The following is a 12,578-nucleotide window of genomic DNA, read 5'->3' on the forward strand; positions in this document are numbered from 1 at the left end:
CCCATTGACTATGATTCTCATCTGTTCTAGTTGGACCCATGTTGTAAATAGTTATCAATATTGTAAATATCACCTGTGAGTATAATAGGAAATAAGTGGCAGATTTGCCCATATTTTAAAGGGCCATGTATGCCAGATTAGAGACTTGAATATGAAAGAAAAAGAGAGCCAAGTAAGATTATTATGTAGAAGGATTACATAACTAAATTTTCTTTTTTAGAAAAGTAACTCTCAGGAAAATGGGGAAGAAGGATAAAAGAAGAAAGGATAATTTTTTAATCTATGTCATCAGTTAATTTAGTAAATGAGAGGAGTAAAAATAACTTTTTTAGAAAGACTAACATTTACAACCAAACAGTGCATTCTTTATTAAACTTAGTACGTTCTTTTATTTTAGATAAGATTAAATCACTCAGGATTGAATAAAGAGGTGGTTCAATATTTACTTTTATTTATATTTATATTTTTTGGAGAGAGAGACAGAATCAGATCAGAGAGAGAGAGAGAGCGAGCGAGCGAATCCCAAGCAGGCTCCATGCTCAGTATGGAGCCCAACATGGGGCTGAATCTCACAACCATGAGATCATGACCTGATCCAAAATCAAGAGTCAGAAGCTTAACCAACTGTGCCACAAAGGGCCCCAAGAGGTATTTGCACTGTACGCTTCAACCGCTTTGAACATTATGTTCCAGAATGCTTAAAACAACAACAACAACAACAACAACAACAACAACAACAACAGCAACAAACTCCTTTGTTCTTGCTCACCTCTCCACACTAAACACAGCACCCAAACCTGTGCCTCTAACTCCGATCAAAATTCGTAGGACTGTCTGATCCCACGACCCACAAGAGGCCTTCAAACCTCAAGGAGAATTGAAAAGAATGTAGAGTTTATGTGCAAACCAGGACTGCCACTGAATAAACACTCCTCCGGGCCCTAAAATATATGTAAGTAAGCAGAGCTATCTCAGTAGATGGGGGAAAAACCCTTGAAATCAGGGGTCAGAAAACTTTTTTTTAAAGGCCACATAATAAATAGTTTAGGCTTTAACATATAGTCTTTGTTACAACTACTCAGTTCTATAAATATAGCCCCCAAGTAGCCACAGACATTGTGTAAATGAGTGTGTTTTTTCCAACAAAACTTTATTTACAAAAACAGAAGGTGGATTTGATTCACAGGCTTACTTAGTTAGCCAGCCCCTGTTTTAGAATGATATCCTAGTATCCTCAAACTAACAGAAACCTGTACATAAGATATTCACTCCACCAAATCATATTAGTATTCCAGAAAACAAGGGAAGAGCAAAGGGATTTCACCTGGTTTCACCACAGAATAATATTCTATGTTTGCCTTTGTTTCTTCACAGGTTCTTGATCATTCTTATAAAGAAACTTTACACTTTTCTGTTTGCTGAAAAATAAATTTCATCAGATTGTTGCCATGGAAACATAGTAATGCAGACTGAAGAGTCTATCTAATAATTGAATTCTTCTAGTTTACACAATCTGGATTGCTCTAGATTTTATTTATATTAGGAGGGAGGAGGAGGAGTAAGGGGAGGAGGAGGAGGGGGGATCTCTCTTTCACAGTCATCTTTCATTGCTAATTTCTCTTTATTAAATATTGCCTATTTCAGTAATAGAGAAAAATAAATTAATCTTTTATACCATAAGAATCAAGTTTATTATTGAAATAAAGAATTATCAGAGATTTCAATAGTTTACCATAGTGGTTAAGGATACAGACCACCTTCTAATGCCCTCTCTGCCACTTACTGCCTGTGTGATCTAGAGCAAATTGCTTGTCTCTCTGTGCCTCAGTAATAAAAGAAGGTTAATAATAATAGCTTTCAAATAGGAATGTTATGAAAAGTTAACAAATTAATGCAGGAAAACCAGCCACTCAGGATAGGGCTTGTTACATAAAAAGCACTCCATAAAGAGCTATTATTATCATCCAATTATTTTAAATTTTACTTAAATATATTTTGCAAGTGCAGTTTGTCTTAAAGTTACCAGAACCCTCTGAGATACAGGTGCCTCTAAAGCTCAAGCCCCGGTACTGGAGGAGGCCTTTGAAATCATTTGTTGTTTTCATCCCTCACACAGGAATCTTTCTCTGTCCAATAACATTAAGGCCTTATGTTCTCCTTCTAGGCATTTTCAGCTGTCAGATCCATAGCACCTTACAATGCAACTTGTTTCATTTACATTTCAGCTGCACATCTAATAAGCATGGTGATATTGTTGAGACAGGTAATGTCTCTGAGCTCAGAGTCTTCATTTGTGAAGTCAAGTTAATATTCTTTATCTACTTCAGAAAGGACTTGAGAGAGTAAGAAGAATATTTCTCACTCTAAATTTCACTAAGTAGCATTCCAGAGAGCTTTCCCCTCTCCAGGAGGGAAAAGCACGAAAAGAAAACATGCAGCTTGTCTTTACCATCTCCCTCCCTTCTGGGAATTAATGACTGGCCTGTCTGGTAAGGTGGAAGAAGAATTGAGAAGGTGTGACTTAGCCTCTTCTTTTCTTATGGAGCAGTCTGGACTCTGAATCTGAGTTTTCCTACTGTCATTCTGAAAGCCATCTATCTTCTATAGCAGGAAAGTCCTGTTATTGTCCAGCCCTCGCTGTGACTCTGGGGTTGGGGAATCATGTTAGGAAGTCCATTTGGTCACAGATCAAAGACTTGGTCTCTAATTAGCTGAGATACATTAATCTCCTTGACTCATTTCCATTGGTTTTTAATTTGAGAACAGGGCTGTTGTTTAATCAACCTTTAAAATAACCCTAACATTGACAATTCATTACAATACTTGATGAGACAGTACATATGCAAATGTTAAATTTGCAGTTAAGAGTATTTCTCCATTATAGTATAGACAGATCTTTCTCTCTCTCTTGCTTGTAACAGACAGAATAATATAAAACAAAGATAATATATAAAATCACTTATTAACAGTGTAGTTTTCCTTGTTCTTCAACTTTTAGTGACAACTTCTCAATCCGTTGCTACCCCTAGCCCTGTAACACACACACATTCTGCTCTTGCCTCCAAAATTAGGAAGAAAATGGGGGCTATCAAGTGATTTTCCTGTTTTTAAACCTTTAAACATACCTACCTCGTTAAAAAAAAATATGTTCCACTTCTGGAATTAACCTTCTCAGCTTGCTCCATCCACCTTTGCTTTAACAGCCCCTGATTCCCACATCTTAGGAGTTTTACGGAATTAAGTGTCCTCCCTCGTTTATTAAACCCCCTATCCTACCTGGATCCTAAAATTAAACAACCAAATCTCTGTGACTGGGCTGTGTATGCAGGTTACAAATCTTTATGAGTCATAAAAGAAAAAGGCTGGCATTGCCCAAAATGCCATGAAGTCAAAATTAAATAACAAGAGGGAAAATATTTGCTACACGTGTCAATGAACAATAAAATACTTTTGTATAAATCAATAAGGAAAAATAAACAGAAAAAACTAAGTTCCTGAAGTCTAAAGAAAATATAAATATATATCACTCATTCACATATGAAAGACATAGAATCTCATAAACGACTACAAATTAAAACACTATGATGACAGTTTTCACCTATAAAATTAGCAAGTACCAAATAATTTATTAATACCTTGTGCTAACACAGGTATAAAAATATAAGTGCTTTTCACTGTATAGCTTTGTTCACTGTTAAAATTATTTTTTCATGATCATAAATTACATTTTTGGAAAACAAAGAACTACTGTGTTAAACACCTGTCTTTTGACCCAATTTTTCCTTGAGAGAGAGTTTTATCATTCTCCAATCTCCATTTATTAGTTTAACCTCACAAAACAGTGGCTTACATGCCATGGGTTCATTTTCCCAGCTCCTACTTAACATTTAGCTACTTCATTCTCAATCCACTTTGATTTCTCCATTTGTCCATCTCTTGCTAAATCACCAATTACTTCTACCTCAATAAATCCAAAGGCCCTTTCAGTATTATTTCCACTTGATCTAGAATTATTTGACACGGGTAGCCCCTCCTTTAAACATTCCACACTTCCTGGGATGACATAACATTCTCTGGGTTTTCCTCCTCCAACTCTGGATTTGCTTTCTCCCTATGGTCTTTTCATAGTTCATCCTTTTTCCAATCATAACATTTTGAGATTTCTTTCAAGGCTAAGTTCTCAGACTTCACCAACTTGAATTTTACATACTCATGCATTCTGTTCATAAATCTAAATTACTCAGATGATTCATGCATTTTTATTTACAGGCTATATATCTCTTTTGAGCTCCAGACTGACATATTCTCCAGTTTTCTTGGCTATATTTATGTTTGAAATGCACATCAGGGCAGTTTATCCAAAACCGAACTCATGATCTGTTCCCTACTTCACACCTGATTCTTCTCCAACTCTCTTCATCTCCGTAGTGATCATTACTCATCTTGTTATAAAGCACCAGAATCTTAGGAGTCACTCCTGTCGTCTTCCCCATGCTTCTCTACAATATCCAATGCACCCAACAGCTCCTACTGATTTTTTTCAATGTACTGAGTTGTATATCAATTTTGATACATTTTGATGAGTTTGGACATATGCATATACCCTGATAACACCATAACAAATACATAATAAGCACATTTTAATTAGTAAATAGCTCTTGATCTGCTGCTTAGTCCTTGATGGTATCATTTTTATTAGGGATACTGTTTCCTCTGTATCCACCCTATCACTTCTAATCCATAATCTATACCCAAGTTATCTTTGGAACTATCACATCTATCATATTCTTACTCCCACAGAAAGGCTTCTCCAATAATGGGATAAATGTCAAAATACTACAAGGCTGAAAATGTTATTTCTTAGGCTCCTCTCCAAACTTTTTCACACATGCTCCCCTTACCCTCTGTGCTCAACCCTCGTGGTTTAGAGAGTTTTGCACATGGTCTGAGTCAGATGCATCTAAATAACTGCTTGTTTATAGACTGAACATCACACAATTAGTCTGAACTCAAATGTGGATAAGTATAAAAATCTCCAGGCAAAGTAGAGCATAGTTTGGCTAGATTTATCTGCACTATACATTCATCACAAAAAGCTCAATAATTTTCCAGGCATTTTATTAAGTTTATCTAATTTTCAAAGGGTAAACTAAAACAACAAAAGCAAAAAGAAAGCAAACTTAAATGGAGCTTATCACAAGTGTAGAAACAGTTATGTTGCTAACACTTCTCTCTTCATGATACTCAGAATGGCCACTAGTATAAGAAACTGGTATGATCTTTTCCAGTCATTTAACCTCTTTGAGTCTCAATTTGTTCCCCTGAAAAAATGGGGTCATTATTACCAAACTCAAAGGCACCTAAAACTTAACATATTCATTGCTTAGAGCATTAAATTAATCTCTCTCTCTTCCTCTACCCCCACTCTTCTCTCTTCTCACTGTTTCCTCCTTTCTTCCCCACTCTCTTTCCCTCTCTCCTTGTCTCCTGACACATAACAGGAACTCAATGAAAATTAAGTTTTGTTTTGTTTTTTCTCATCACAATTAAATGATAATGAATGGCCCAGTGTGCAAATATACTTATTTTTAAAATGGCTTTAATTTAGAATGAATACTCCTGATATGCAAAGATTAAAGACTAATGTCAACTTCTGAAGAATGCCTACTATAATAGTTCTAGTAGAACAATTGTTTGTAATTCTAGCCACAAAGATATTTATTAGAATAAGCTCTTGTCCTTTCCATTTTGAAAAACATTGATGTAGAGTGACCTCCTGATAAGAAATACTGGTTATAATTCCCAAATAGCTTTGAAATTTAAGTACGTTTCCTCTGGCAGCCTGGTAATAATCATCATATTGAAGGACGGAGATTCTTAATTCAAATAGATAAATAGTGTTAGTTAATTATAGACAAGATAAAAACCAATCTTGAACTAGTTAATTTGCTAAAAGTTGGTCCTTGTTTCCAAGTTCAGATTTAAGTTTATAACTTGTAAATAATATACCTCAAATGATATTTTCCCAAGTAAAAACTAAAACACTGTATCCATTCTAGAAAAGCACCTTTAGAAATTTCATTACTGTTCATATTATTGATCCCATTCTGCTTTCAGGGCCAAAATGTTTAGCAAGACTATTTCAGGGACCTGGACAGGACATTTTCATTGGCAATGAGACAATGGATTACCCTGAGTTCAAGCAAGAAGACACAGTAGCCAGGTCTATATCACTCTAACACCCTTCTGATGTGCAGTACAGATGGCGAGATATGTTGACGATGAAGTTGTCTCAGCAGCAGTGTTATCTTATTAGTCCCACCATGCATTTTAGTTGAATGACCTATTAAACATGGCTGTCCCATGGCAACTGGACAGATTTATAACAAAACAGGACCCTCTAGAAAGCTGTGAATATAGATTCCTTTCTCATAGCCTTGACTTCTAATTTCTAAGAACCATCCAACCAGGTCTGAGTTGGGTAGGGGAAGGAAAGAGCATGCAGGGAGATTGGGAGAATATATGCAAACAAAATAATCTCAAATTACTAAGAGTACATCATAGAGAATATAGTCAATGATACTGTAATAGCATTGTATGGTGACAGATGGTACATACATTTGTGGTGAGCATAGTGTAACATATAGAGATGTTGAATTACTAAACTGTATGCCTGAAACTAATGTAACATTGTGTGTCAACTATAGGAGTTATAGGGTGAACTGGATTTTTAGGGGGTAGTGTTAAAATAAAAATGCTAACTTAAATTTGAATTATCTAAGATAGTTTCTTTACATACCCAGAATCTATGAAGAACTTGGAGTTTGTTATCAGACAACTTCTCCACTGTTTCTCTTTTACAGGAGACAGTCTGGTAGAGAAAAGCACTGGATTATGGGCCACAGCAATTGGGCTTTTGTGTGACCTTGACCATGTTATCCAAACTTTGGGGGTATCAGTTTCCTCACTTGGAAAATGAGAGTGAGTAAATGAACTAAATATTCTCATAATTATTAAATTTTGCCTTTCTGCTCACTACCCTTGACCTCCACTCTTATGAATAGGAATATTTTAAATTTACTGAAAAGTAATAGAACACAGTGCTAAATGCTCAGTCTCTACAATTACACAGACTTATATTTAATTTTGTTTTCAATGCATACATCTATATGGCCTTCTCCACATCACTATTACTCAATATAAATTGAGACTTAGAATCCTTGTCTATAAAATGGGGATGATAATAGAATTCAACATGAAGTTGTTCTTAGATTCATTTATTTTTTCTTTCATAGCACTCGCCACCTTCTATCTAATTTACCACCTGTAAGGTCCATAAAGGTAGTGAGTATTATCTGTTTCATTCACTGACATATCCCAACCATCTTAACGTATAACAGCCAGTCAGTATCTATCAAATAAATAAATGAAACAACACATGTACAGAGCTTAGAGTAGTAATTGGCACAAAACAGTTCATAAATTATTCTACAAATGGTCTTGATAAATGGTTTTATTAATACCTAGAGTGCCATTTCACCATGAAGTAGAAAAGGAAGAAGTAGGAACATCCCAAAGGGAAGATGAAGGGGACCGACCATCATACTGTTACCAAATATCTGAAAGACTATCACGTTACTTTCAAAGAAAAGAATATGAGCCAAGAGGTGGAAACTATAGGAACCTATTTTTTTAAGTCGTAAGTAAGAATGGCTTTTCTAACATAACTCCTCTAAGGTGAAATGAACTGGTGCTCAAGTAAATGTTGAATTATTATTAGCCAATTAATGAAGTGATTAAGAAACCTAAGTAAAAGTTATGCATCTCTTATTCCATGAATTAAATGATATGGAGAGAACTTCCAATAAATGACAAACACAAAATAAATTTTAAAAATATAAAATAGGGACACCTGGATGGCTCAGTCAGTAGAGTGTGCAGCTGTTGATCTTGGGGTTGTAAGTTTGAGCCCTACATTGGGTGTAGAGATTACTTAAAAATAACATATATATAGATATATAACATATATCTGTATATATAAAATATAGAATTTTGGCCTTGTGGTACTGTTGGTAATAAAAAATATAGATGGAATATGGCAAATATAGTAAATACCTACCTATTTTCCTTGTGTACATGTGATCAAAAACTATTTACATGTTGACAAATCATATAGCTAAAAAACAAATACTGCCGATTTGTCTCATTAATGTTGGCAAAGTAGCAGATAGGAGCTACAGAATCTCTTATACCCTAGAAGGAAAACAGGATGGTTTAAAGCTAGCTTCTTTATTTCCTTTTCTTTTTACCCCAGTGGTAACACTGCACTTTAGAATTTAATATTGGCAGTGAGAATGTTCCTGAGTTGTATGAAACTAACTGGTGCATCACTCTTGCCAACTAGGGATGATTTTAGATGAAATGTATGACATCAGTGAAAAAGGAATCTCACTCGATATCATTTTTATGAAGGATAGTTGGCCTCATACTAAAATAGTCCCATCAATCTATTGCCATCAGGTCTGACAGAAAAGCATTAGGTACATAAAATGGCTGTCATAAAATGTAGCCAAGCAGGAGCCAAGTCTGATCACAGAAGGTCAGTTAAGCATTTAGAAAATAAAGGAAGCATGTTTTCTTTAACGAGCCATTAAAAATTACTAACAAGTGAGTTAGCATTCTATTGTGGACAGAAATACTGAGAAAGATGCAGTGGTTCTGAAGGTTTTCTCTATTTTTTTAATTGGCTGCCTACTAAAACAAGATATGCAATAACAAAACTTTTTAAAGTTATAGAACAGTGAACTGCATCCACAAAGTCAAACTATGGGGTCATTTTACTAACTGTGATGGCTAATCTCACGTGACAATTTACTGGGTCAGGGGATGCCCAGATATTTGGCTAAACATTATTCTGGGTGTGTCTATGAGGGTCTTTCCAGGTGAGATTAACATATATATCAATAGACTAAGTGGTGAAGCTTGATTCCCTAATGTGGGTGGCCCTCATCCAACCTATTGAAGACCTGAGTAGAATAAAAAAGAATGAATAAGAGGGAACTCTTCCTTCATGAATGCTTGAGTTGGGACATTGGTCTTTTCTGGCCTTCAGAACTGAACCCAAACATCTGCTCTTCTTGGGTCCCAAGTCTGCCAGCTTTCAGACCAGAACTGTACCATTGGTTCTGAGTATCTCTTTCTCTTTACACACACACACACACACACACACACACACACACACACACTACTATTTCTGTTTTTCTAAGAGAACTCTAACATTCTGATTCAATAGCATCAGCAGGCAATAAGCCGAGTTGTACCAATCAAGTGAATTATCCAGATAATTAAAGTCAATCCCTGTAGAAGTTAATGTTTTAGAAACGTGTCTGGTAACAATGTAGGTGATCAGGCAATGTAATAACACTTTTGTAATGTAAAATAATGAATCCATTTCCAATGCTTTTAAAAATTAGTCCTGAAGGAATTCCTCACTTTCAAACTTAAAATTCTAGGATTCTATATTATAGAAACAAGTTTATATAACTATTTTTAAAATCAATTTCAAAAGCAACAGCAAAAAGTCTCAAAGTGTTTATTTCCTGAGGGAATGATGAAATTATCCAATTCTCTAAGAACCCATCTCATTTCCTTACAGCCATTTTTTTAAGACTGAAGTAATCATTATCTCATGTGTTGATTCCTGTTATCATCATTAATCAGCACATGGCAAATCTACTTATTTTCCATGATTATTTCCAGGCTTTGCTGTTTTATGATATTTAAGTTCTACTTCTACTACACAGATTAAATTTCCAAAGCATCTGTCCTTATGCACCAAAATACACCATTTTATGTTTCCAAATTATTACCTTCATGTGAATTTTCTCATTGCCACTCACCTGCCCAGAAGCAAAAATTCTCCTGCTAGACCCAGGCGCCTCATGGCCATCAGGAGACCTCTCACAGTCATGCCCTCACAGAAGCAGGCCACCACCCGGGCTTTGGGCAAGTGACTCCTGAGCTTCTTCAGCAGCTTATCGAAACTCTGTTCCCCTGCGTTGCTGTAGATTTTGTAAGAATGAGCGATGCAAATTCCTTCCTTGGCTGACATATCTTTGAAAGCCTCCATCCCACTTTCTCCATAGTTGCCTGTGTGAAAAGAGATAAGTAAAGGGGTAGTGAATGAGAGTGCTGGATGCACTGAGTCCAATTAGAGTGCGAAGGGCTGGGAGCATGATGGTCATTTGGTAGTGTTGAACTTGGAGCCTGAAGACCTGAATAAGTTTTTGCTCTTTCACTAACTTGTTCACTTTAGGCAATTTACAATGAAATTACATTATATGTATTGAACTTTAAACATTTTTTTCCACTGAGAGAGAAAATAGTATAAAAAGCACAAGCAAAAGGAATTCAGCACCCCCTTTACTTAAAAAGTTCATATTATAGTGTGAGATGATAGAAGACTTTCATCCGCTGTATTTTTATTCTATCTCACTTCCCTTTGCTTCTCACTGCATGACTGTCTCATCCCACCAGATCAGATTCTTGTATTTAAAGATATAATACATATACTAAATATAGTATAGATGTTGTTGTAGAATATTGTATGTTGTGTGGTATTATATTTTTATAGAATATTATGCATATTATATTCTATTAGCAATCATAAGTATTAGTGGCTTTATCCCAACCAAAAAATTCCAGATCATTGAGATTTCAGTCTTGTTACAGATAAATGTATAAGCTTATGAAAAATATTTAAATTTTCATTCTACACAACCACAGGGAAGTTAGTGATTTGGGGGAATAATTCCAATGTCCTCTGCAAATTTGGGGAGCCAAGGACTGATGGTGGTCCTTTAAATTAATGAAAAGTGGTGATCAATACTGACAATCAACTGTATGCCAGGAAGTGTACCAAGACCTTTATATATGTGGTCTCACTTAACTCTCACGATAATATACTGAGGTATGCATTATGACCTCCATTCTGCAGATAAGAAAACAGATGAGATGGTTAGGTTTATACTTACTCAAAGTTACATACCCAGTAGGTGGAAGGCTGCACCGAATTCTCAAATCTAAGAGTGCAGATTCTGCTCCCTCCACTCATCCATGGCTGACTTTTGGAAGACTCAGAAGCCCAATTATATCTACATTTCTTTTTCTGATATAAAGGTCATGATACTTCAATTTTCGATATTTTTAGAGCGTTTTAAGGCTTTACAAATCATAACAGGCTCATTTTCTGAGTTTCCAAAAGATTAGGTGGATAAGGGGGAAAGATTTTAAGAATATAGGAGCCTATTACAAGACAACCAAGCTACGGGGCACATAAGGATGTAACTAGACTAACAATCAACTAGACCAAGGATTGGAATTTCACCATGAGGGGATCTCAAATGAATAAAGAAGTACAAGGCATTCAATTGCATTGGCTTCACTATATGAGTATAGTAGAGATAACTTATAAATACATATATCTATATAACATTTTGATTTTTGAAGTCTGTTCATACAGATTATAGCTCACTGCTCCTTACACCAACTCTGTGATAGAGGTAATATTATCTTCCAATTCCACTCACAACTGATAAAATTGAAGTTCACACTTAGCAAATAGGTGGCAGAGTCTTGGTTTAAACATAGATCTTCTCACTCCTGACCCTGTGTATGTTTTCCTACAGCACAGGTATTTTGCTGCAAATGAGATCCTCAGACATTGAGGGTGGTTTTTGTGTAGTTTTATCTTCATGAATAAACTGTAAAGGGCAGGGCAGGACAGCTTAAGTCCCGACCACAAATACTGATGGGACAGCTGCATCTTTCCTTTTTCTCCAGAAATAAAATAACAAGGAACCTTGATGATGATGGCAAGTGGGCAATATAGCTATTTTGCAATTAACAAAGTTTAAAGGACCCCCTCTGAAAAATGTGCCCAAGGGCCTTAATTACTAGCTTTACACTAATCTGAGTAATCTATTATTCTCTGGTTTATTTTTAGCGACCTCTATTTTTCAACTGACTATCTTGCACTTAATACTATCATTAATGCTGGGGTATTTGCATACATAATGCGAAATTAGGTACACAGTGATCGTGATGACAATAATAAAAGTTCTCAATATATTCACAGTTAAACAAGAAAAAATATCTGACAAACCCATAATCTTTAGCACTTCTCCCAACAACATTTTAACATTGTTTTTGTTTATACGGTAAATTATATGGAAGCAGCTTGTAATAGAGAGAGAATCTTGTTATTAGAGAGATCTGAGTTCTAATTTAGCTTGGACAGTCTCTCTAAATCTAGCTTTTTCACCTGAAAATCAGAGGTAACACTGCTTAATATATGGATATTTTGTATATTATATACGTTAAACATTATATCTAGTTTAAATATTATAAGAAATGCTTATAATTATTATTTTATAATTATATACAATTGTTATTATACAATATTATATATAACAATAAACATTATACATAATTATAATATATATTATAAGACAATATATGTTAAATATACAACATATCTAATAGGTAGACTGAACCCAATTAATTGCACCTATTGGGAC

The 12,578-nt window shown here is 35.2% G+C and overlaps 1 protein-coding gene across 8 annotated transcripts in view; it reads right to left on the reverse strand.

Moving 5' to 3' along the window:
• GRM5 (glutamate metabotropic receptor 5) overlaps positions 1–12,578 on the reverse strand; it is a 525,626-nt gene that overhangs the window by 331,956 nt on the left and 181,092 nt on the right. For all 8 annotated transcript variants that reach the window (XM_049653231.1, XM_049653248.1, XM_049653240.1 and 5 more), the window contains exon 2: positions 9,900–10,149. In XM_049653231.1, the coding sequence (XP_049509188.1) occupies positions 9,900–10,149 (250 nt within the window). The remainder of the gene's footprint in view (positions 1–9,899; positions 10,150–12,578) is intronic.

Source organism: Panthera uncia, chromosome D1 (assembly GCF_023721935.1).
Source record: "Panthera uncia isolate 11264 chromosome D1, Puncia_PCG_1.0, whole genome shotgun sequence".
NCBI classification, from domain to species: Eukaryota; Metazoa; Chordata; class Mammalia; order Carnivora; family Felidae; genus Panthera; species Panthera uncia.